This window comes from Syngnathus acus, chromosome 11, assembly GCF_901709675.1.
Source record: "Syngnathus acus chromosome 11, fSynAcu1.2, whole genome shotgun sequence".
NCBI lineage: Eukaryota > Metazoa > Chordata > Actinopteri > Syngnathiformes > Syngnathidae > Syngnathus > Syngnathus acus.
The window spans coordinates 8621005-8641901 of NC_051096.1; the positions used below are offsets into that span (position 1 = coordinate 8621005).

The following is a 20897-nucleotide window of genomic DNA, read 5'->3' on the forward strand; positions in this document are numbered from 1 at the left end:
GAGGCACATTTTGCGACTGCACTGGAACGGATCCAAGTTCGGTGGCATTCTTTGGTATCATTTGAAATAGTGTCGAGGAAAAATGAGCTCTTTGGTCCATGATACCGACTATTTTGCCACTGGCCGGCCAGTGACTAGAACAAAAATCCCATTCGAGCTGTCAACAAGTTGATGAATTGGCACCCGTGCTGAACACTTTGGGTGTTTTTTCTTTTCCATTATTCAGTGAGATGTCCAATCAGACTTGAATCCTCTTTTATTACGGTTGCCTTAAAACGTCTATAAGCATTTTACGATGACAAATATGACATTTTTGGTGAATCAGCAAAACATTGACAAAAGTTGCAAAATTCTCTCACGAGTCTTCCTTCTCTTGGTACCTGTAACAAAACATGCACAATCATCAGCAGATAGCAGACAATAACTTGATTGAAGAGATTTGCTAGTTCTACCTGCAGTGCATACATGTGAAGAAGACAGTCTGGCCTTCATCTGCAGATCTCATCTGCCTCGTGTGATAAATCATGCCTTCTTTATTGCACCTACTGCAGCGTCTGTCGATCTGAAACAGTACGAGTCCGTGAATTGGCCAAGAGGACTCGAATGAACCATGCGTTCGAGAGGCAGTAAAGGATTCCATCTTACCACAGGACCCTTTACTTCAGTGTCGTTACTACTCTCCTGGACCATGGAAGACTTGTCCACCGGATTGAATACGACTGTCGAGCGAATTTCTCGACCTGACAACTCTAGACAGCAAAAAGTACATCCAAAGCTGGGAGCAAAGTGTACGGCGGCGGCTGCGGCGGCGGCGGCAGCAGTCGTACCTGACACAGAGATGGAAAAGGAGCAGCGGGGACAGCAGATGGCGTCTTCCATCCCTGGTAAAGGAAGAACATTGCCACACTCTGGACAGAAGTTGGGATCACCAGTAAAACATGACATGTCTGGAAGAAGACAAGAGAAGAGAAGATACGCCTTTTACCTATGCTTTCAAGTGATCGTCAACGGTAACGTATTGTTGCGTATGAAAACAACGCCTGGCTGCCCACGGTGTATGAACTTGTCAACAGGGCAGCATGAGCGGCACGTGGCAGGCAATACCTATCTGGAAATGATACATTATTCACAAATAATAAGAAAGCACGCAGTTCTGCGTGGGTATCATAATTGCTTCTTACCTTTCCGTTGTCCCAAATAACGCTATAAACAAAATGTTAAGCGTTCACTACGATGCCTGAGTCGACGCGTCGCACAAATATGACGTCACTCAAAAAAAAAAAAAGGAGTTCTGGGAAAATGCACAGTATTCATTTTACAACATTCATTTGTAAACATCTTTGATGATGTCAGAAAAATGTGTCCTTTTTGTTTCTGATGTGTACATTTCTTTTTTAAATCAACCAATCAATCAATACTGAATGATGAAAAAATGCACTGCATAAGATCGAGAGTGCACTGGCTGTATCCAAATGTTCAGTTCCATTCTCTCTCCCCCGGTTATTTCATGTTTCTCAATCAATTTGTAAAGCTTAAATACTTTTGCCCGAGAGACACAACGCGGTGTGTAGAATGGCAATGTGAAAACGTTTTCGGGTAAACCTAAATCAGTGTGCGCGTGAGTGCAAGAGGAAGTTGAGCAAGCATCCAACAGGATGACTGAGCGGAACTGCTGAGCTGAGCAGACTCAGCTTCTGGACTGTTTGTCACAGCAGCAGGACATTGCACTGCTCCCTGCTACAGCTTTTCATTGTTATTCGAAAAGGTATTGCTACTCAAATACTGGAAAGTCAGCAAATTGTGGGCCAATAGTGGAGTCACTGTTCGTCAGTCTCGGCATCTCAAAGCCTTACTTAAAAGTGAGGAAAAACAACCCCTGGCAAAAAGGATCGAATCATCGCTCTTGGTGGGTGATCATTAAAACAACAACAACAACAACAGTATAAATATAAAAGCTTGTCTCTTAGAATTTACATGATCAGTAAAAAGCCTTAATTCAATTGATCGAAACATTTATACAAAAGCCCAGTTGAGCTGTCATCCACACACACAAACATCAATCCAAAGTAAAAATGCTTCAAACATTGGCGCAAATATCAAAATAGTTGATTTTATTCATCATGTATTAAAGATCTAAACACAGGCAGTGTTTCTTCTCACCAAACAGACATGTCGCTCAATCTCATGGACGAAAAGCGTTATACAGTACAGTGATGATTTCTTGACACTCACCAGCGTTCTGTTTTTGTTTTGTTTTTAAGCAGAAAGAAAGAAAGAGACAAAAAAAAAAAAAAAGCAGACAATCATTTTGGTTTTTCAACAAACCTAAGATGACCAAACCACGGTTTGGATGAAAACTACCACCAGCCAGCCCTGCTGTCAAGATTTCATCTTACAAAATCACCCTTCATTGTGGCAGTATCTTCAGACAGACCAAATGCAGTCTCCTGTCGCACAAAAGTGGTTGCAGATTAACACTCAGAAAATGGACAATCAAGCTCATGGCAAAGTCATTCAAAATCCGACAGAGAATCAACAAAAGCATTTCAAACAAAAGATTGTCAGTCAGTCCAAATAGTGTCTTATACATTACCTACTTAACATCAAATCCCCCCTTAGAGCAGTCATGGAATGCTTTTAAAATGTCTCCACAACAAAACATCTCATTACATGGCACTTGCAAAGAGCATGTGCATGTTGGAGCGTGTCCATTTTGAGGACACCATGAAAGTGGTTTTTTGTTTTTTGACTATTAGAGAGGAAATGAACAATAGACACAAACAAGTTGGTTTGAAAATCACCGGTAGCTTTTATCTGGACATTTTGCTTCCGGACGACCGCGCTCGAATTTCAAGCGACAACGGCGACGACAAAAAGAAAAGTCCACCATCCTTGACTGCCATTGCCCAGCTAAAATTGACCTCTGACTTCTTCCATGGCAGTGAACAAATGAATCCTTATAGGTAAGATAGGTACATGTTCTACTGTTATCAGCATCCGGTTACTTTTCTGGCATTCTTTTTCCATGAATGGACAAAACATTGGGGGTAGTGATTAGAAAAATACTTCGGTAGAAATAGTAAAGTTGATGTCAAGCAACACTTTACTGGGACAAGAGACAGCCAATGATTTTAAAAAAGTCCCACAATTGATAAAGACCACAATAACCTGTTTGTGAGCGCTTGTTTCAAAATCAATGCAATGCTCAGTGGTCAAACTGAACCGTACCACCAAATGACATGTTTTGGTTATTGCAGGATGTGAACTGGAGAAGGTAATAAAGGTTTTGGCCTTCAAGCAAAATGATTCGTATTCACTTCGGCTTATTAGTCTTGCATTTCAACACTCGGACTCCGCAGGTCAGCTCGATCATATTTGGCTGGCTGGCTGGCTGGAATAGGCCAGAGATTCCTGTCTGCCGCTCATAAAGGCCAGCTATCATCATAGCTGTCTGATTGTTTGACAGATGGAAACACTTGCGCACCACATTGACAGAGTTCCCAAGTCTTGTGACTCTTTTTTTTGGCCTGACACTGGAATATGACCCAAATCCAAAGATTATTTACAGCTGCTGTCTGTCTGTCAGGTTATTTAGGAGCAAACCGAACCATACAACTTGATGGGTGGCTGAAAAAAGAAAGGCACTGTGCCAAAAGCTGTGTTCAAGAGTGGAATTTTGCTCTCATGAGATTGAAGTGTGTGTGTGTGTGTGTGTGTGTGTGTGTGTGTGTTTGTGGTTGGTGCCGTGCCCCTCCCCCCCTCTGAGCCACTGGTGTGCTGTTGGAATTCCATCTTCAGGATTGGGCACCTCTGAGGATTCCCAACATTTGCGTCTCAACTCCAGCTGACATCGTATCGCGTCCAACCTTCCGGCGGAGCCAAGAAGACTCTGCGGCCGCGGTGCAGGAAAGCCACCACGCCCCGGTAGCCTGTCCGCGGGACTCCGGACTTCAAGTCATCCATCACCCCCAGATTCCGAGCGAGGACTTTAAAACTATCCCTGCTGGAGTACTTGACTCTGTACGGACCGGGTCCTCTTAAAGCTCCCCCCTGTTGCAGTTCCTCGATCTTCACCGGCGGGGCGCCGTAAACGTCTTTGATAAACTTCTCGTCGTAGTTGTCTTTCAGCAAATGAGAGAAGTTTTGTTTGGTGAAAGGCACAAATTCCGTGTTGAGTCGAATGTAGCGCAGATACTGGTCAAAGAATTGACCTAAGCTGACGCCTTTTCGGCCAAAGGTGATGGTGCGCGATATTTCCGGGCGAACGCACGAGCGGTCCTTGCGTTGCTCCGGCAGACGCATCCAATCGTCCCAGAACGCCGAAGGCCATTTGGGTTCCAGCTCGTCCCACATTTCCTTCAGCAGCATCCAGCCCAGACCGGGGAAGAAGTCTGTCCGGTGGAGAAGAGCGGTTTTGGACGGATCCACCAAGGCGTCTCTGCCGTTATCGTTCCAGGCGGACACGCACCACAAAGTCGGGTCGGAGCGCAGGATTGGGTACATGGCGCGGAAATACTCAAAGAAGTCCGGTGCCACCTGAAGACGAAGAAAAAGGTTGCTTTCATGCCACGTTCCAATCAAAGCAGGTCACGTGGCGCTTCCGTAACATGAGATGGGAAGAGAGGCCGGCCACTCACCTCCAGGTCATCCTCCACTATGACCACCGTGGACTGCGCAAAAGTGTTGAACACTTGGTTCAGGGCCCAGCGATAATGTCTGGCAATTTTGTAGTAGCCCTGGAACTTCCTGTGCTCCGGCCGCACTCGGATGTCGGACAGGTCCGGTTGGCGAATGTGCGTCACTTGAGCGCCGTAGGAGGCGATAACGCCGGCTGTTTCGGCGTGACCGCAGTCCTGGCTCACGATGATGGGATAGAGTTCTTGAGAGGGGCGGTACTGAATCAGTCTGTCCAGACTCCGTTTGACGGTGACTCTGTCGCAAGCGATGACCAGGATAGGAATGATGACTGGGGGCCTGGCCAAAGCCGACAATTGATCACGCGTGCCCGTCTCCGTGACGGTGGCTTGGCGCCGCCGAGCGTCTGGGCCGACTGCGGCAAACGATTTGACACTATGTTGGGGCTCGCTATCCGCATGGTCAAGCAGAGGATCGAGGGGCTGAAGCGCTAGGGATTGGACGTGGTGCTTCTTTGTCACCGCCTCTTTGTCTCTTTTGCCCACGTCTTTGCGCTTGGACCACGCTGCCCGCCGGTGACTCTCGATCTGCTTTAACAACTTTTTCTGGGTCTCAAGCTGAAGTTCTACTTCCTCCGCCAGCCGGATCACCTCCCCTGCCAGGTCGATCCGGCTTCCTTTGCCTCGGATCAGACCCCACTCCTCATTTCCTCCCGGTTCGGCGCCGCCGCCACCCTCCCCCCCGAGACGGCCCATCGGCGGGCGTCCCCAAAGGTAAAGTAAAAGCAAAGCATTCCACGCAACAAACAGAAATGCGCCGCATAGTATGAGGGAACCTTTCTTTCGAACCATGGCCGCCGTTGTGGAAAAGGAGAAAGCTAGGAAATACTTGGTGGAGCCAGAGAAAGATCCAACCCAAACACTTGATGTTTAATTACATCATAGCAAATTAAAGAGCAAGCCTGTCTTCTTTTGAACAGGGTGCCCATACAAGAAATAGTAGACACTCAACTGTATACCATCTCACTGTGGAGTACATCAATTCCATTAAATGAGGGGGGGGGGGGGGAATGGGAAGAAGAAGAAAAAAAAAAACAACGACAATCGGTCACTTTGGGTTGGGGGAAGGCGACTGACTCCTTATACACTATCCTTCAGCCATCATCCTGGAAACAGAGCAAGAAAAAAAAAAAAAAGAAATGGAGGTTGGTCATGGAAAACGTATTTCAAATTAGGAACATATGAAATGAACACCGCTTTCCAAAATGTTGTCAGAGAAATGAGTGCGCAATAAATAGTTTGACCGATATGAACGATTGGAGACTATGTGTAATCTAGGGTGAATCCTTTGGGAATCAATTGTGCGAAACGATGAGCAAACGATGCTTTCTGATGACAGTAGTAGGTTAGTGGAACATTGCTGCAGAAGCACTCCACAGGAGAGCGAGCCTCAGGATTAGCATTAGAAACCAATTAGTGTTGATAAATATAGTCATCTTGTTAGGATGGACTCAACTGTCTCCACTAGCGGCACACAAATCGGGATTAAGTTGCGCTAAGAGCGTTCGTAAATGTCAGGAAGACAATAAAAGACGAGACGTTAAAACTCCAACTCTACTTGCCCAAAGAACAGCTCACAGATAGATAGATAGATAGATAGATAGATAGATAGATAGATAGATAGATAGATAGATAGATGTCCGAGCCTTGCAAGGTTGTTGGAAGTTAACATTTGCAGACAAGAGCGACGGAGGGAACTGTTGCTTTACAAAGTGTACCAGCTGAAACTCTATTCCCGAGGCTTTCCACTTTCCACCACGAAGACGTGGAGTTGCCAAGAAGAAGCAGGCAGGCAGGCAGGCAGGCAGGCAGGCAGGCTTTGGGAGGCATCCGAGCCAAATGCTTCTTCACATGACCAGCACCGTGACAGAGCCAATTCATAAGCACAAGGCAGGCAGGCAGGCAGGCAGGCACCGCCCCTTGCTACGCTGTCAATATCGATCTCTAATACAATTGTTATCCACAATCACGCTACAATGCACGTGATTGCTTGCGATGACTCCCGAGTGTTACGTTTGCATTCGGTGTGCGGCGAGCGAGCGAGCGAGTCAGCGCCAGACAGACACGAGGGCTCTTTCAATACTGTAGTCAGTCCGATCAACTAATACGTACATACAGTATGTTGCGCTGACGTGCCCTTAGCTAGCTGCTAGCTAAAAGCAATGGCTCACTTTGACCTGACTGACTCCAGGGTGCAAGCGCGTCCGTCCGTCACTCACCTCGTTGACGCCACGCCACGCCGCTCCCACCAAAACGGTGTGCCTGCCTTGCCCCGCCTGTCATGATCGGCTGCTCGGGATCGCACCAAGTCCAGTCCGGCAGCCCGCCCGCCCGCCGGCTCGTTTGTGGCTAGCCAGCGTTAGCCATTCTCGTTTCCGCTGCTTGCCTTTCACGTTTGCAGCTGATACATAGCGGCTCCGACACGGTCTCCCTCAACTCTGGTCCCGCACACCGAGTGCTAATAAGTAAGTAACTGACTGACTGACTGACTGACGGACGGACGGACGGGTAAGTTTCCCCGGAACACAATTCCGCCGTGCCGCTGTGCACTAATGTTGCTTTCCAGTGAGGGTCGCGGTTGAGTTGGGTATGCTCCAGCTGCAGCTACTTGTGGTACGACGGCACGGTCGCTCTACCACCTCCTCCAGCACTTTGGTATGATGACGGAAATGCATTTTCTTCCACTCGACTATACTTCCGGATAGTCACTCGTCTTGAACGAGAATAGCCGAGTCGAGCCGAAGTCTCCACCAATCGCTGACATTCCCAATGAAAGTCAACACTCGAATGATCTTGGAATACTTCGAATCAATAGTACACAGGGAGCACGTTGAGGCAGTCTGATTGAATGTATTTATAGTTTGTTGTGAAGACCGGTTCGAACAGGGCCAGGTTGCTCATTATGCAGCACTGTGCTGGGTGTGTCATTGATAGATACCATTGTGAAAAAAGGATGAAAACAAAAAGACATTTTGGAAAGAAATCAAAAAACATTTGCCCTCAAGACCTTTGTGTATGACACTGATCACCATCATTGGCAGAGCTGCTGGTGGGACATTCTGTCATTTGCAGCACCTGGAGCTGATCCTCAATGGTCTTCAACTCCTGCTGAAATGCTGACAGCTACAATTCAAGAGGAGTGACATGAACCAAAGCACAGAATATTTGCCATGCCCTAGAATACAACAGTGTGCACAATGAAGTGTTGAATGCCTACTATGTATGCTGAAAGCAGGAACAATTGTTTACCAATGCAATTCCTCTCTTTGATGTGAACACATCAAGTTCTACTTTGACAATTTGTGTTATTTTGGTGACTAACCAAGGGTTCAGCGCTTGCTTACCCTCCTCTCCATCTGCTCCCTGATGTGTGCTGGGACCTTGTGAAGGTATTCTGGAGATTGGATTTTGCACGAGAGCTGATCCAGCTTCGGGACAAGTTTGCTTCTTCGTCGGGTGAGCCGGGCCACTTGTTTGGTCATGTTCACGGCGCTCTGGGGGAATATTTCCACGGATGATTTAGTTGTGCTTAGCCCCATGGGGCAGCCATGAAGAGCAAAAGCAAGCACGAATTGAAAAAAAATGGGTGACGACAGAACAGAAACACATCCGTCCACAAATTGGAAAGAAAATGGCCCCAAATTTCACAATTTAATATCTATCTATCGATCGATCGATCTGGAGTGGCGATAAGAGCCCGACGACTACCTGCGGAGGAAGGTGCAGCCGGCACGTGTGGTCCACAACACCTACGAGGCAGCCTTTGGGCGGGGGAGCGCAAGAGACGGCGGCGGCTTCTTGGGGACAATAGACATTGAAGCGTGACACTCGGCTCAAAGTCCAAACGGCAGATCCAAAGTGAAGGAGAATCTGGGCCTGACTGGGCGAACAGACCACCCACACTGAAACACACGGACGGGGAACCGAAATCTGAATGCATGCAACCACTTGAATAGTAATGAGTGCTTATGACTTACTGGGAGGCTTTTCTTTGGTCAAACCACCCTGAGCCCGAAGGAAGCGAGCCACGCGGATCACTTCCTGGACCAGCAGGAAATCCCGTTCCTCTTCTGGGAAATGCCAGTGTTTCTGGCAGGACGGAGATGACAAAATAGCCACGTGAGCTTCCACGTCCACACACACATCATTTCTTGTGGCATCAACCGAGTCCAACATCCAGTCGAACATCAAATGTAGCAAAATTAGGATGGATGGATTTTGGTTGCTACGGTGAAGAAGTAGCGGCGGTACCAGTTGAGACGAGCGGGGGTACGGCTGAAGACACAGGCTGGCGCTCTGAGCTGCAGCTGGGCTTCGGAACGGCTGGAGTCTCTGCCACAATTCCTCGGTAAGGAACGGCATGATTGGGGAGAGGAGGGCCAGAGACGCAGACACGCAGTGATAGAGGACCACGCTTGCCGCTGGTCTCGCCTTGCCACCGCCGCCGCTCCCTTCGTTTTGCTTTAGAAGCACAGGTTTCACACTCTCCTACAAAACACGCACACCCACCCAAAAAAAACGTCATCTTTCCCTCTGTTCCTATCAAGCTTTTAGTTACACAATATGGACGTGTCTGTCTCACCAAATAGATGTCACACAGATCGTGGACCCAGAAGGAGTACAAAGCAGCAGTGACCGTATGGAGCTCATATTCTTCAAAGGCCCGCTCGACTCGTGCCACAGTGCTGTATAGTCGGGAGCAGATCCACCGCTCCATACTGCCCAAATCCGACACCTGAAGGGCACAAAGTATTCATTTCCTTTGAAGTGACCATCTCGTTGGATTGGTAGTCTGTCCAATGACACCGCACTGCACAGTAAAACTGGAGTTGCGTCAAATCAAACAAACATTTGCAAAAGCCGCTTGTACCTGGTCCAGGTTCCCCACCGGCCGAGTGTTGTCACCCAGCGCTCCCAGAGTGAATCTCAGCGTCTGCCACATTTTATTACAGAAATGTCTGCAGCTCAGGACTTGCGCTATTGATAGACTGATGTCTTCTCCTAAAATAAAGGCAAGGAAGGAGGAAAACAACAACAACAACAGCTCAGGACTTGCGCTATTGATAGACTGATGTCTTCTCCTAGAATAAAGGCAAGGAAGGAGGAAAACAACAACAACAACAACACTTGCTGTAGTATCTTTGAACTCGAACAAAATCATGCATCAACTATACTTTGACTTGAATTGAAAGTGGAGCTCACTCAGGTCTGACTCACCCATCATTTTGTGAGCGCAAAGGGCAAATCTCAGAGCATCAGTTCCACACTGAGGGATCCCCTTTGGGAAGTCTTTCCTCTAAGGGAAGGAAGCAGATGCAGCAGTCGGAGGCAAGTAATGAGCAGCGCGCCGAAAACTTCAATCAGGACCGGACCTGAGCTTCCAAGGCCACCGCTTGCTCCCTGGGCTCAAGGTTCCCCTCTTTCACTTTCTGCTGAAGCCTCTGAGAGAGAGGGCAAAAAAGAAGTGGAAAACACTTAGCGCCAACGACGAAAGGAATTGTACGTTACGTACCTCCAAGGAGACTCCGTGAATAACATCCAAGGGGTCGATGACGTTGCCCAAGGATTTACTCATTTTGCGACCATGTTTATCCCTAACCAGAGAGTGAAGTAGCACCTCGGAATAAAGAAGCAGAAACATACCATTTGAATATGGAACATATGAATCCATCAATGTGAGCCGAGAAAACATTCAAGAGCAGCAGATATGCTGGTACTTGTTTAAAAGGCAAGTGGCCCGTCAGCTCCGTGGCCAGCATGACCATCCTCGCCACCCAAAAGAAGATCAGGTCACTCCCCGTCTCCAGCATAGAGTTTGGGTAGAAGCGTTGGAAATCTGTGGTCTGTAGAAGGAGAAGGAGGCTGACCACATTACAATCTCGAACATCAATGGTGACCGCGTGCTACCTACTACCTGTTGAGGCCAGCCCAACATGGCGAAAGGAAAGAGCGCAGAGGAGAACCAGGTATCCAGAACATCAGAGTCTGAGACACAGCGAAAGCAAGACCATGCTCAGAGTTCATTCCCTTTTGACACGGATTTGCCACACATTTCTTTTTTCCATAGAAATCTTTGAAATTTTGGGCTATTCCGTCTCAATGGCAACACTTTGGTCGGTGATGATGTACCTGGAGTCAAAGTGATGTCCTGTGCTTTCACTCCATATTTGACGCTTGCTCTCTGACGGGCCTCATCCTCATTCTTTCCCCAGACCCATTGGTCCTGACCAAACATTGATATGGGGAAACAATCGTATTATTGACCAACTCCTAAGCAATCTCACTAGATGACGCAAGTTTGTTTGTATAGCCCTAAATCACAAGCAGTCTCAAAGGGCTTCACATAGACAAAAATGGACAATTATTCTCAATTATCCCCTGATCCTAAGCTCACTTAAGACACTATATTCTGCACTGCACTGCACTCGACGTACGTACGTACACAGCCTGCCTGCCTGCCTGCCTGCCAGCAAGCAAGCACAAGTCAAACCCTAAAATGGGCGTAATGATGGCTCGTCATCTATGCATCTCAAAGCACCATTGTTTGACACAGTCCAGTGAGATAGCTCTGATGCACAACCTCTTGTTTGTCAGTAGAAGAAGGAAAGTCCACCCTGTAAGCGGGGATCTGATGTCCCCACCACAGCTGCCTGGAAAGGCACCAATCGCTGGAAAGCAAACACAGCCACATTGTGCAAGGAAACAAGGATGCATTCCTCAGCGCAATTGTCTTTGCAGAACAATAGACGACACACAGCTGTTCACGGATGGATGGATGGATAGATAGAGAGATAGATAGAGAGATAGAGAGATAGAGAGAAAGAAAGAAAGAAAGAAAGAAAGAAAGAAAGAAAGAAAGAAAGAAAGAAAGAAAGAAAGAAAGAAAGAAAGAAAGAAAGAAAGAAAGAAAGAAAGAAAGAAAGAAAGAAAGAAAGAACGAACGAACGAACGAACGGGAACTCCATCCATGTGAGTCTAAGGTCGGTGGGCCTACTTGATGTTGGACAGCCAGTTCTTCCACGTTTTCTTGTAAAAGTCAGGGATGATTTCCAACTGGCCGTCCTCAACAGCCTGGCCATAACGAAAGACACAGAGCGTTTGGGCTATCAGGCAAAAGAAACAATCAGCCACCAACGCCAGTTAAGGCCACTTACCTGGATTGCTTTTTGAGCCATTGCGTGACAGCGGATGAACCATTGTTTCTTCAGGAGAGGCTCGATCACATCGCCCGAGCGGCTTCCAAATGGGGGAAAAAATCATTGCTTTTGTTGAGCACTCGATGCTGGATGGCATGCCGTACCTGCAAATGGGTAAGGTCATGGCGTGCTCCTCCTTCCCTCTGAACAGCTCTTTCTCCACCAGAGCCTTTACGACCAGCTCTCTGGCATCAAAACGCTTCACTCCCTTCAAACATCATCCGAGGACACGTCAAATGAGGACATTTGTCATCTGTTGACATTCAATCAAGTGGTTGCACCTCCAGCCATTGTCCACAAAGTGGAGTCATCTTGCCATCTCCTCCAATCACCGTTAGGCGGGGCAGCGCGTGTCTCTGGGACAACAGGAAGTCTGTGTGGTCATGAGCAGGAGTCACCTTTACCGCACCTACACACCAAGATGTTGGGAAGGAAGCGGGCGCTGAAGCTCCTGTGAACCGTTGCATTGTTTTGTGTCTAAAATAGGCAGGTGACCTGTCCCGAGCTCCATGTCCACAATTGTATCAGTGACAATGGGCAGCAGTCTGTCGTTGAAGGGGTGGCGGCATTGCATTCCGTGGAAATTCTGGAACCCAAAAAAACCCCCATAGATCCGATGTTGATTAGCCTCTCCGCATTGAATTGGATACTAAAAAGGACATTGACAACCACAATCAACACGGTTTCAGCATTCCAATTTCTCGCCTGGTATCGAGGATCGTCAGGATGAACAGCTACGGCCACATCTCCCAGCATGGTCTCTGGACGAGTTGTTGACACCATGATTTCTCCACCTGAATGCTTTGAAAATGACCAAGTCTGGCCTTGTCTGGCCTACCCTGAATCAATCCTCCTACTCACCGTGGCCATCTAGGGGGTATGCAAAGGTGAGCATGGTTCCAAATTCCACTTTGTGCTCATAATTAGGCACAGACAGCATGGTTTTCCCAAATAGTTCCTTTGAATCGACCTGACCAAAATAAAAACCCACAACGTTTGCGAAGGATTTTCAGCAATTCCAAAAGTGTCATTTCACTCAGAGGAAAAATCTCTGCCAACAACGTTCACATTATTAATTGTATATGCATACATTAATGTTTTGTTTTTATGTATTCATGTTTTTCTTTCATTGTTGTAAAGCGCTTTGAGCTGCATTTCTTGTATGAAAGGTGCTATACAAATCAAATTTATTATTATTATTATTATTCCAGAGCTTGCACGTTGATTTGTGGGCCAACAGGAATGGAAATAAATCTACGAATGGGCAAACATTAAGTACGAAGATGGCTATCAGTTCATGTGCATTGCCGACTCTTCTCAAGTCCCAGCATAGTAGTTGTCTGCAATGCTACAAATGTACACAGAAGGCGTATTATATCACTCACCTCGATATCGGAGATGGCCGACTCCAGAGCACAGCTCCAATTGATCAGAGCCTCTGAGCGATAGATCAGACCAGCATCACTTAGACGCACAAAAGCCTCCGTCACTGCCTGACTGAAACCCTGAAACAAAAGAGACATTGGACTCATTGATGATGCATTATACGAGGTACATCTCACTTGAAAAGTCACACGAAATAGAAAGGAGCCGCTTCCGTCATCGATATGCGGAACCGTTCTATTTCCTGATCCGTAGGCTCAAAACAAAAGAGACATTGGACTCATTGACGATGCATTACACGACGTACGTTTCATTTGAAAAGTCAGATGAAATAGAAAGGAGCCGCTTCCGTCATCGATCTGTGGAACCATTCTATGTCCTGATCCGTAGGCTCTGTTTTAGTCAATGGAGTTCAAATGTCACGTCTTACTTGATCCATGGTGAAACAGGCTCGACTCCAGTCCAAGGATGCACCCAGTTTCCTCAGCTGCTGATATATCTCATCTCCTTTCCTGACACAACAGCAGTCCGAGGTTTCAGCAAACGATAGATCCAGCGCTACACGCTACGAGAGCTAAAGACTCACTCGTTTTTCCATTTCCGAACCTCCTGTAAAAACTCTTCTCGAGTGAAGTCTCGCCTGCGCTTCCCTTTTTCCCGGAGCAGCATCCTTTCCACCACGCTCTGATTCCAAACGAAGAGATAGTGTTTCAAATTCAACTGCAGAGCATTCGACGGCTGGCTTTATTCACGAGTGTCCGGCTCCCCTTACTCCAGCCACTGAGGCAAGATACGGAAATACGAAAAGCGGGGAGAGAAATACAACTCGTTACCTGTGTTGCTATACCAGCATGATCACAGCCAGGGACCCAGAGTACTCTTTGGCCCTGCATCCTTCTCCTGGTGGGTGGATTGAGCAAAACACACAGTATGCCTTTAGTCGTCGTTCGTCCAGCAGCATTACGATGAGAGTAAAAAACATATACTGCTGGAAAGGCACTATTGGCAGTCTTTTTTTCTCTCTCTCTCGCCATTTACCATCGAACCAAAGCATCTTCGATTGCCACGGTCAAAGCATGACCCAGATGCAGAGTCCCTGTCACATTTGGTGGCGGTATACACAGAGAGAAGTTCTGATCCACAGCGTGAGATAACTCATGAACATCCTAAAGAGGAAAAACAGCACTGTCATGTCGTACAAAATGTGGCATCGATACACCTAAGAACATCACATGTTGGCATCAGCACAATATGGCGCATAGAGCACGCCTGCGGCCCTCGTGAGAAAAAAGTCCAATCGAAAACCATTGTTATCTCACATGGTGCTCAGGCCTAAAGAACCCCTCCTTCTCCCACCACTGATACCAGCTGGATTCCACATAGTCTGGGCTGTATGACGATGGGAATGGCAAGCTTGTGTCTGCCAAAACATATTCACAAGTAGGAAAGCTTGTTTTCAATGCTGCAGAGTGACAATAACAACAACATGATTGGCTCACCTTTCTTTGCCCCAGGTGGCGTCTGAGCAGTGTAGAGGATTGTCTCCTTCTCGCTCCATTTGAGAAGGTCTTCTTCATCAGTCTGGAAACAAAACATCACAGTGGGAATAAGAACTGCAGATCTTCACACTTATGTTGCTGGTCTCATATGATTGCAAATAGTTTGAAAACGGACACATTCAGTGCAGCGCTGGCTGGCTCTACATGCAGAAGCCAGGACTTCCTACTCACAAGCTTTTGAGTGGATAGTATGGCGTCGTCCCTCTCTTTTTTCCGTTTTTGTTTTTCAACTTGGAGACGAAAATGTGCGCTTGACTTAGAGGGGTTGGACGAGTTACAAGAACACAACCTGACCGCATCTCTCCTTGCCAGCCTTCGAACAGTACCTAGCGACCACATCTTCAAAACGAAAACACATCATATGATCTCAATGGCCACTGTCATTTCAAAACATTAAGTGATGATGGTCCCGTGATAAATTGCTCATGTTCCTTTTTTTTTAGCAGGGGAAATAATACGCATGAAACTTTGTCAGCAGATCATTCTTGTTGGGCGACGGTCTGTTTTGAATGACGGACGACAGGAACACAGGAAAAAGGAAGTCCTTGCTGTCCGCTTACAATAATCTTCCCCCGGAAAAGAATGCTGTGAAAACACATCGTATAATCTCAATGGCCACTGTCATTCGAAAACATTAAGTTATGATAGTAATCTGATAAATTGCTCAATGCCAAAATTGTATCTGTGTAAATAATACGAATGAAACTTTGTCAGCAGATAATTGTTGTTGGGCGACGGTCTGTTTTGAATGACGGACGACAAGAAACAGGAAGTATGTCATTGCTGTCCGTGTACGAATATCGTCCCCCGAAAAATAATGTTGTAAAAACACATTATATGATTTAAATGGCCATTGTCATTTCAAAACATTAGGTGATGATGGTCCCGTGATAAATTGCTCATGTTAAAATTTTAGCAGGGTAAATAATGCGTATGAAACTTTGTCAGCAGATAATTCTTGTATGGCGACGGTCTGTTTTGAATGACGGACGACAGGAACAAAGTGGTTTTTTTCTCCCTAGTTCAAGCTTTTATTCAAACATAATCACATGAGGTATAATAACATTATCAACTACAAACACAGGGGGGGAAAACGTCCTTGCTGTCCATATACAAGTATCTTCTCCCGCGTCAAAACAATTGTGACTATATAAAACGGAAATAGATTGTCCCGCAGGTTTTCAAATCAAAATATTACAGCTTAAAAATGTAAAAGCACGTCTCAATCACACCAACATATTTGTTCGAATAGAACATTGTATAATTTTTTTTTTTTTTTTAAAGTAGAACTACTGTACTGCGTTTTGTTTCGAGCCCTCGTGTATCATTATTTATATATAGACGTTGTAACATTTGACACCACAATAAGACATTTCCGTTCCTAGTCCTGCTAACTATGTGTCATTCTTGAAACTTGACCATTTTGGTTGGCCCCACATCCCATTCCATCAGATTGCTCGGGAGCTCATATCTGACTTTCATCGCCTTTCTTCCTAGCTTTGACTTTATTCTCAACTGTGAGTTATTATTGATGCTATTATAACACGCTGTTAAAGGGCGATTTGGGGAAATCCACCACCTTTAAAGTTAGCTGACGTTCGCGTTAGCAAATAAGCTCCAGGGATGGCTGAGGTTCCTGGGACGTCAAGTGAGACCATAACGGAGACTGTGCAAACCAGCACACCGCCACCGCCTCAGCAGGTAAATCATAAAGGACTGCTCGTCAAGTCATTTAGTTTCAGGTCAGCACGCGTCACAGTGGCTAATAAGCATTCCACTTGCTCATAGGCCCGCTCAGTAATAACGCTCATGCAAGTAGGTCACGGTTTCAGTGCCATTTAGTCTCCATATGACCTGGCATGGATTTTGGGGAATGAAAAAGGGAAGCTGCTGGCCTGCCTGCCTGCCTGCCTGCCTGCCTGCCTGCCTACCTACCTACCTACCTGTCTGCCTGCCTGCCTGCCTGCCTGCCTGCCTGCCTTCATAAAACTCACGGAATGCTGAGGGATAACGTTTAGAAATGGATGGTGTCAACCCTCATCGATCTCAAGTTACAAGTGCTGTTGACATGATGTATTTCTGGCATGTTTCCAGGAGGGACGCAGTCTGACAATCAAGCTAAGGAAGAGGAAAACCGAGAAAAAGGTGGAATGGTCCAGCGACACGGTTGACAATGAGCACCTAGGGAGGAGGTCTTCAAAATGTGAGTATCTCACACACACCCACCTCAGTAGCATTGCTGTTGTTCTTTCTGCAACACTTACAGTTGCGCGCGCTCAAGTCACGTGTGGGAGGATTAAAAATTGGGTAACTCACAAACACGCTGTGTTTCAGGTTGCTGTATTTACGAGAAGCCTCGACAGTTTGGCGAGTCGTCCTCCGAAAGCGAGGGAGACGATGACGACGAAGGCTGTGGCAGCGCGCACTGTATCCTGGGCCACGGACGGAGGGATCACGAACAGAGGGGGGGCGGGGGACCCACGGCGCCCCCAAAGTCTGGAAGGTCACATGCTCACTAGGTAGCCCTGTCCATGGATGGATGGATGGATGGATGGATGGATGGATGGACGGATGGACGGATTGGTGAGTAGCAGGTTATTGGATGGTGTGTTTGGGTGGGGGGGTTCGTCACAACATAGGCACAGGCCTACAATCTAGCGTTAAGCGCCACCCACCCATCACAGAGAAAGACAGCGCCAAACTTCATGCTACCTTCCACACATGCCAATTGTCAAAGCTATTAAGATGCTACGAATATGCTTTCTCTTTTCCGACATCTAGAAAACAGAATCTGGCCAAGATGTGTTCTAGAGTTGACATTTCCTTTTTGGGTTGTTTTCAAAAAGACATGAGAAAAGTCCAAACAATCAAACTGGCAGGAGTAGTCCATAGCTCAACTAACATTTAATCCACACGCATCAAGATGCTCTCCGTTTTTTTTTTTTCTTCATCTTTACAGTAATAGGGGCACATGACTCTGTTGATTTGGACATATTTTCTTTCAATCAAGCTATTGATTTGATATTTCACTTTAGGTCTGACTCTCTCCTTAATGTACATAACATCAATCCAGTCATTTCGAGTCAGTATGTATCGTATTTAGCCATTTTCTGGTCAGCCTTCTTGCTTGCTACCAACCTCCATAAACATTTCTTATTGACGGTTTTAACCTGTATTGATTTGTCATAAGCACCAACGAAAAACTGCAAGGAATTTTGATGACTTACACATCTGTATGGAAGGCAGCGTGTCGTTTTGCATTTCAAGACTTGCTGTATGAAGATGGTAAATAAAATCGAATCCTGTCGTGTATTTTGCGCTTGATCATACAGAGCTGTACAACAGAAATGGCTTGTTTTCTTGCTCTATATTCCAAAGCCATGTGACTGCACTCGAAAATAGTGATTACAAGCAGATTTGAAATATGAAGATGGATGGAGGCATGCATGCATGCATGGATGAATTAACACCACGCACAACGGTGCTTTACTCAGCAAACTACCACACTCACTACTAAATCTCGGTATGCAACATCATTACTGGCAGGTGGGTCTATTTGTGTGTGGAATTAATTGATTGTTGATCTATGTGCAGTGACACAATGTGGAGTGGAGAAACTGTTGAGTCATTCATTCCCAACGATGTCGTTTGAAAGAACAACACAAGCTGGAAAGTCCTCTGTATGGTTTTGTACAATACAACATTGCCATCCAAATAGCTTGTACATTGAGACATGAACAGAAATGTTATTTAAAATCTACTCGTGGCTTCATTTTTCCTCCCGATAGTGTTAGGTTGAACGAACCGGTGTTGGTATTTTGGAAAAGCTCGGCGTGTTCATTAGCATGTGCTTTTCCTTTGGACATATAGTCCGACATATGACATTTTGCAGCAGATTTTTGGCAGACTGCCATGTGAGAAGCGATCGATAATATTGCCGTGAATAACTGCTCATTTACTCAACACGTTTTGTAATAATCACCTCAACATTCAGTTCTGCTGCATGTTGTTTACAAACCAAAAAATCATCATTGCACAGATAAAGGGTGGTAGTGCTCTTTCTGCTGTGCTATGTTGGGATTTGGGATGCTTTTCATTCCTGTTTGTCAGACAGGAGAAGGAAGACGAGAGGTGGCGGCGGCGGCGGCGGCGGCGCATGAATGTTGGCCCAAGCTTTGTGCTCTCATTTCACTTCACTGAATATCACAATCTGTTTTGTGGATCACACATTTATTTTATTCCAACATTTTGTGTACATGCAAAAGCGATACAATATGTACGCTACATGGGTCTGGGAATGCACATTTCTGTAAATACAATTCAGCGTCCTGAAAGCCAACTGAATGTGAGTGAATTAAAGTTTTCAACTGTGATGTGCTTGTCTTTTCTCTCCTAAATAATGCCACATTTATAAGTGCATCAAAGCACAAGGAGGAATTTGGAGCGGAAGAGTAGGCAAATAGTGTCCAAATGAAAAAGACAAGCAAAAGTGAAACAGTAGCGCCATTTGTTTTCCGTTTTCACATTGAAGAAGGAGAAGTGCTTTGTTAGCGGCACGTTTACCTTCCAGGTCTGCTTTTCATGACGAATGACACCAAATGTTGGGGTGGGTCCATTTGAAAAACACAAAAAGTGTAGTTTGATAATTGTACCTTTTATTTCCGAGTTAACGTTGCAGGTCATGAAAGAAAACAGCATCTTTCACATCCCAATAACTTGCTTGGGCGGGCCAAGTATAGTGGCTCTTACTTTGCTGCCTCTTGTGCATTTGATCTCCTAACACACAGGGAGGGAGGGGCTCATTGCAACGCATGAAAGCAAAATTCTAAAAGTGGATGGGGAAAGTGTCCCACAAATCTTTGGCTGAAAGAACATTTCAAGAACATTCAACTTAAGTGGTAGATGGTCCAACGTTTAGTTCACAAGAAGTGTCCAAAGTGACTCGATCTGTCATAAATGCGCCACGGACGGCTAAGAGGGTGCTGGAAGAAAATGCGCCGGCCGCTCTTGCGACTGTGATATCATTCTGATGTTCTGCTATCAGCTCCATCCATTTCACCACCTGCGGAAGACACAACACTGTTAACTTCTCGTGGATTTTGAGACACCAGAGTCTACGGGCTCCACGCTACCTATTCAAATGGCGCTTTTTTTCATACAATTATTTGGCAAGACAAAATTGTGATCTGTTCCACTGGGTGCAAGACCCGCCGTTCTAAATTGGTCATATGGCACAGCATTTGGATGTGTGTGTCTTTTTGTCTCAGTGGTTGGAGTTGGTTTCACACTTGATTTTCAATGGTAAACCAAGCGACGTGATACTGAGATAGCCATTGTGGAGAGGTGGCCATTTTGTCATTCGGTCACGGTCAGGGAAGACCTTCATATCATCAACGCAAATTGACAACCACTTTTACTTCTGCAGCAGCAGCAGCAGCCTGAGGCATGTTTACATGGAGATAAGCAATGTGGTGTGAGCGAGCGAGCGAGCGAGCGAGCGCCTGTCTTACTGTAGAAGAGCCTGCCAACTGATGACTTTCCCTACGTACCAAGAGGTTTAGCTCGTCTTCTTTTTGTCACTTGCACAAAGCAATTCTTGCTGCTCTCCGTCGCTCCTCTCAGCTTCCGTGCTCTCCTCTTCCACTCGTGGTTGTTCATCTTCCAATCCGAGAAGCACGCTCTTTTTCAAGCTGACGGAGATCACCAAAGCTTGCACGATACCGTAGATAAAAGCAAACTCTGGGAGATGCTCCTGGATGAGCCACAGGAGTCCAGCCATTCCCACTGTGGACACAAAAAACATGGCCATGCCATGGAGCCAAAGCCTCAGTGGTCCCTGGATGCCCAGAATTTCCAAGATCAGCTTGACGGGAGGCGACACAATCCACAGGAAGCCCACCACAAACAGGTCAAACAGGTGGCGGAGGAAGTTGAAGCAGATCTCATAATGCTCAGGAAACAGTTCCACATTCCAGCTGTGCACAAAGAGACGAAAGGGAGACGCTAGCCGAGAACGGGGAGTCGGGGACGGAGGAGGAGTTCCGTAGTCTGAAAAGTCCCCGTCG

The 20897-nt window shown here is 46.3% G+C and overlaps 4 protein-coding genes across 8 annotated transcripts; 1 reads left to right on the plus strand and 3 right to left on the minus strand.

Moving 5' to 3' along the window:
• Nucleotides 1-238: 238 nt before the first annotated feature.
• polr1h (RNA polymerase I subunit H) lies at nucleotides 239-1289 on the minus strand. 2 transcript variants are annotated; one of them, XM_037264359.1, is made up of 5 exons: nucleotides 1182-1289; nucleotides 828-947; nucleotides 646-749; nucleotides 453-562; nucleotides 239-380 (listed from the first exon to the last, which is right to left on the minus strand). In XM_037264359.1, exons 2-5 carry the CDS (start codon nucleotides 943-945, stop codon nucleotides 356-358), a joined length of 357 nt encoding a protein of 118 aa, XP_037120254.1. In that variant the 5' UTR covers nucleotides 946-947; nucleotides 1182-1289; the 3' UTR covers nucleotides 239-355. The 2 variants fall into 2 exon arrangements, with proteins under 2 accessions (XP_037120254.1, XP_037120255.1); XM_037264360.1 differs by lacking the exon at nucleotides 1182-1289 and having other exon boundaries at nucleotides 828-968.
• Nucleotides 1290-2751: 1462 nt separating this feature from the next.
• On the minus strand, nucleotides 2752-7343 carry mgat1b (alpha-1,3-mannosyl-glycoprotein 2-beta-N-acetylglucosaminyltransferase b). Its single transcript, XM_037264354.1, has 3 exons — nucleotides 6914-7343; nucleotides 4638-5800; nucleotides 2752-4536 (listed from the first exon to the last, which is right to left on the minus strand). The coding sequence occupies exons 2-3, from the start codon at nucleotides 5484-5486 to the stop codon at nucleotides 3835-3837; spliced, it is 1551 nt and encodes a 516-aa protein (XP_037120249.1). The 5' UTR covers nucleotides 5487-5800; nucleotides 6914-7343; the 3' UTR covers nucleotides 2752-3834.
• On the minus strand, nucleotides 6290-15360 carry vars2 (valyl-tRNA synthetase 2, mitochondrial). 4 transcript variants are annotated; one of them, XR_005099457.1, is made up of 30 exons: nucleotides 15004-15360; nucleotides 14773-14854; nucleotides 14593-14693; nucleotides 14312-14439; nucleotides 14107-14173; nucleotides 13860-13957; nucleotides 13704-13785; nucleotides 13276-13395; nucleotides 12752-12860; nucleotides 12596-12684; nucleotides 12386-12476; nucleotides 12172-12299; nucleotides 11995-12098; nucleotides 11849-11930; nucleotides 11689-11765; nucleotides 11233-11362; nucleotides 10824-10917; nucleotides 10609-10679; nucleotides 10412-10537; nucleotides 10207-10311; nucleotides 10067-10135; nucleotides 9912-9990; nucleotides 9565-9695; nucleotides 9277-9429; nucleotides 8946-9182; nucleotides 8672-8783; nucleotides 8403-8596; nucleotides 8039-8188; nucleotides 7627-7817; nucleotides 6290-6332 (listed from the first exon to the last, which is right to left on the minus strand). XR_005099457.1 is itself a non-coding variant. In XM_037264351.1 (29 exons), exons 1-29 carry the CDS (start codon nucleotides 15169-15171, stop codon nucleotides 7695-7697), a joined length of 3258 nt encoding a protein of 1085 aa, XP_037120246.1. In that variant the 5' UTR covers nucleotides 15172-15360; the 3' UTR covers nucleotides 7521-7694. The 4 variants fall into 4 exon arrangements, 3 of the variants coding, with proteins under 3 accessions (XP_037120246.1, XP_037120245.1, XP_037120247.1); XM_037264351.1 differs by lacking the exon at nucleotides 6290-6332 and having other exon boundaries at nucleotides 7521-7817; nucleotides 11275-11362; XM_037264350.1 differs by lacking the exon at nucleotides 6290-6332 and having other exon boundaries at nucleotides 7521-7817.
• An 856-nt stretch (nucleotides 15361-16216) lies between these two features.
• Nucleotides 16217-19205, plus strand: ppp1r11 (protein phosphatase 1, regulatory (inhibitor) subunit 11). Its single transcript, XM_037264358.1, has 3 exons — nucleotides 16217-16533; nucleotides 16927-17035; nucleotides 17167-19205. The coding sequence occupies exons 1-3, from the start codon at nucleotides 16456-16458 to the stop codon at nucleotides 17349-17351; spliced, it is 372 nt and encodes a 123-aa protein (XP_037120253.1). The 5' UTR covers nucleotides 16217-16455; the 3' UTR covers nucleotides 17352-19205.
• Nucleotides 19206-20897: the final 1692 nt, after the last annotated feature.

What these genes read in the sequence shown, in the direction of transcription:
- mgat1b (XM_037264354.1), bottom strand. Translation starts at nt 5,486, where the DNA reads ATGGTTCGAAAGAAAGGTTCCCTCATACTATGCGGCGCATTTCTGTTT. An exon ending in TAGTGGAGGATGACCTGGAG is followed by an intron (nt 4,537 to 4,637) that starts GTGAGTGGCCGG and finishes CTTCGTCTTCAG; the next exon opens with GTGGCACCGGACTTCTTTGA.
- ppp1r11 (XM_037264358.1), top strand. Translation starts at nt 16,456, where the DNA reads ATGGCTGAGGTTCCTGGGACGTCAAGTGAGACCATAACGGAGACTGTG. An exon ending in CACCGCCACCGCCTCAGCAG is followed by an intron (nt 16,534 to 16,926) that starts GTAAATCATAAA and finishes GCATGTTTCCAG; the next exon opens with GAGGGACGCAGTCTGACAAT. An exon ending in AGGGAGGAGGTCTTCAAAAT is followed by an intron (nt 17,036 to 17,166) that starts GTGAGTATCTCA and finishes GCTGTGTTTCAG; the next exon opens with GTTGCTGTATTTACGAGAAG.
- polr1h (XM_037264359.1), bottom strand. Translation starts at nt 945, where the DNA reads ATGTCATGTTTTACTGGTGATCCCAACTTCTGTCCAGAGTGTGGCAAT. An exon ending in CTTTTCCATCTCTGTGTCAG is followed by an intron (nt 750 to 827) that starts GTACGACTGCTG and finishes TTTGCTGTCTAG; the next exon opens with AGTTGTCAGGTCGAGAAATT. An exon ending in CTGAAGTAAAGGGTCCTGTG is followed by an intron (nt 563 to 645) that starts GTAAGATGGAAT and finishes GTACTGTTTCAG; the next exon opens with ATCGACAGACGCTGCAGTAG.
- vars2 (XM_037264350.1), bottom strand. Translation starts at nt 15,171, where the DNA reads ATGTGGTCGCTAGGTACTGTTCGAAGGCTGGCAAGGAGAGATGCGGTC. An exon ending in TTTGTGGACAATGGCTGGAG is followed by an intron (nt 12,099 to 12,171) that starts GTGCAACCACTT and finishes TGATGTTTGAAG; the next exon opens with GGAGTGAAGCGTTTTGATGC. An exon ending in GACCAAAGAAAAGCCTCCCA is followed by an intron (nt 8,597 to 8,671) that starts GTAAGTCATAAG and finishes CGTGTGTTTCAG; the next exon opens with TGTGGGTGGTCTGTTCGCCC.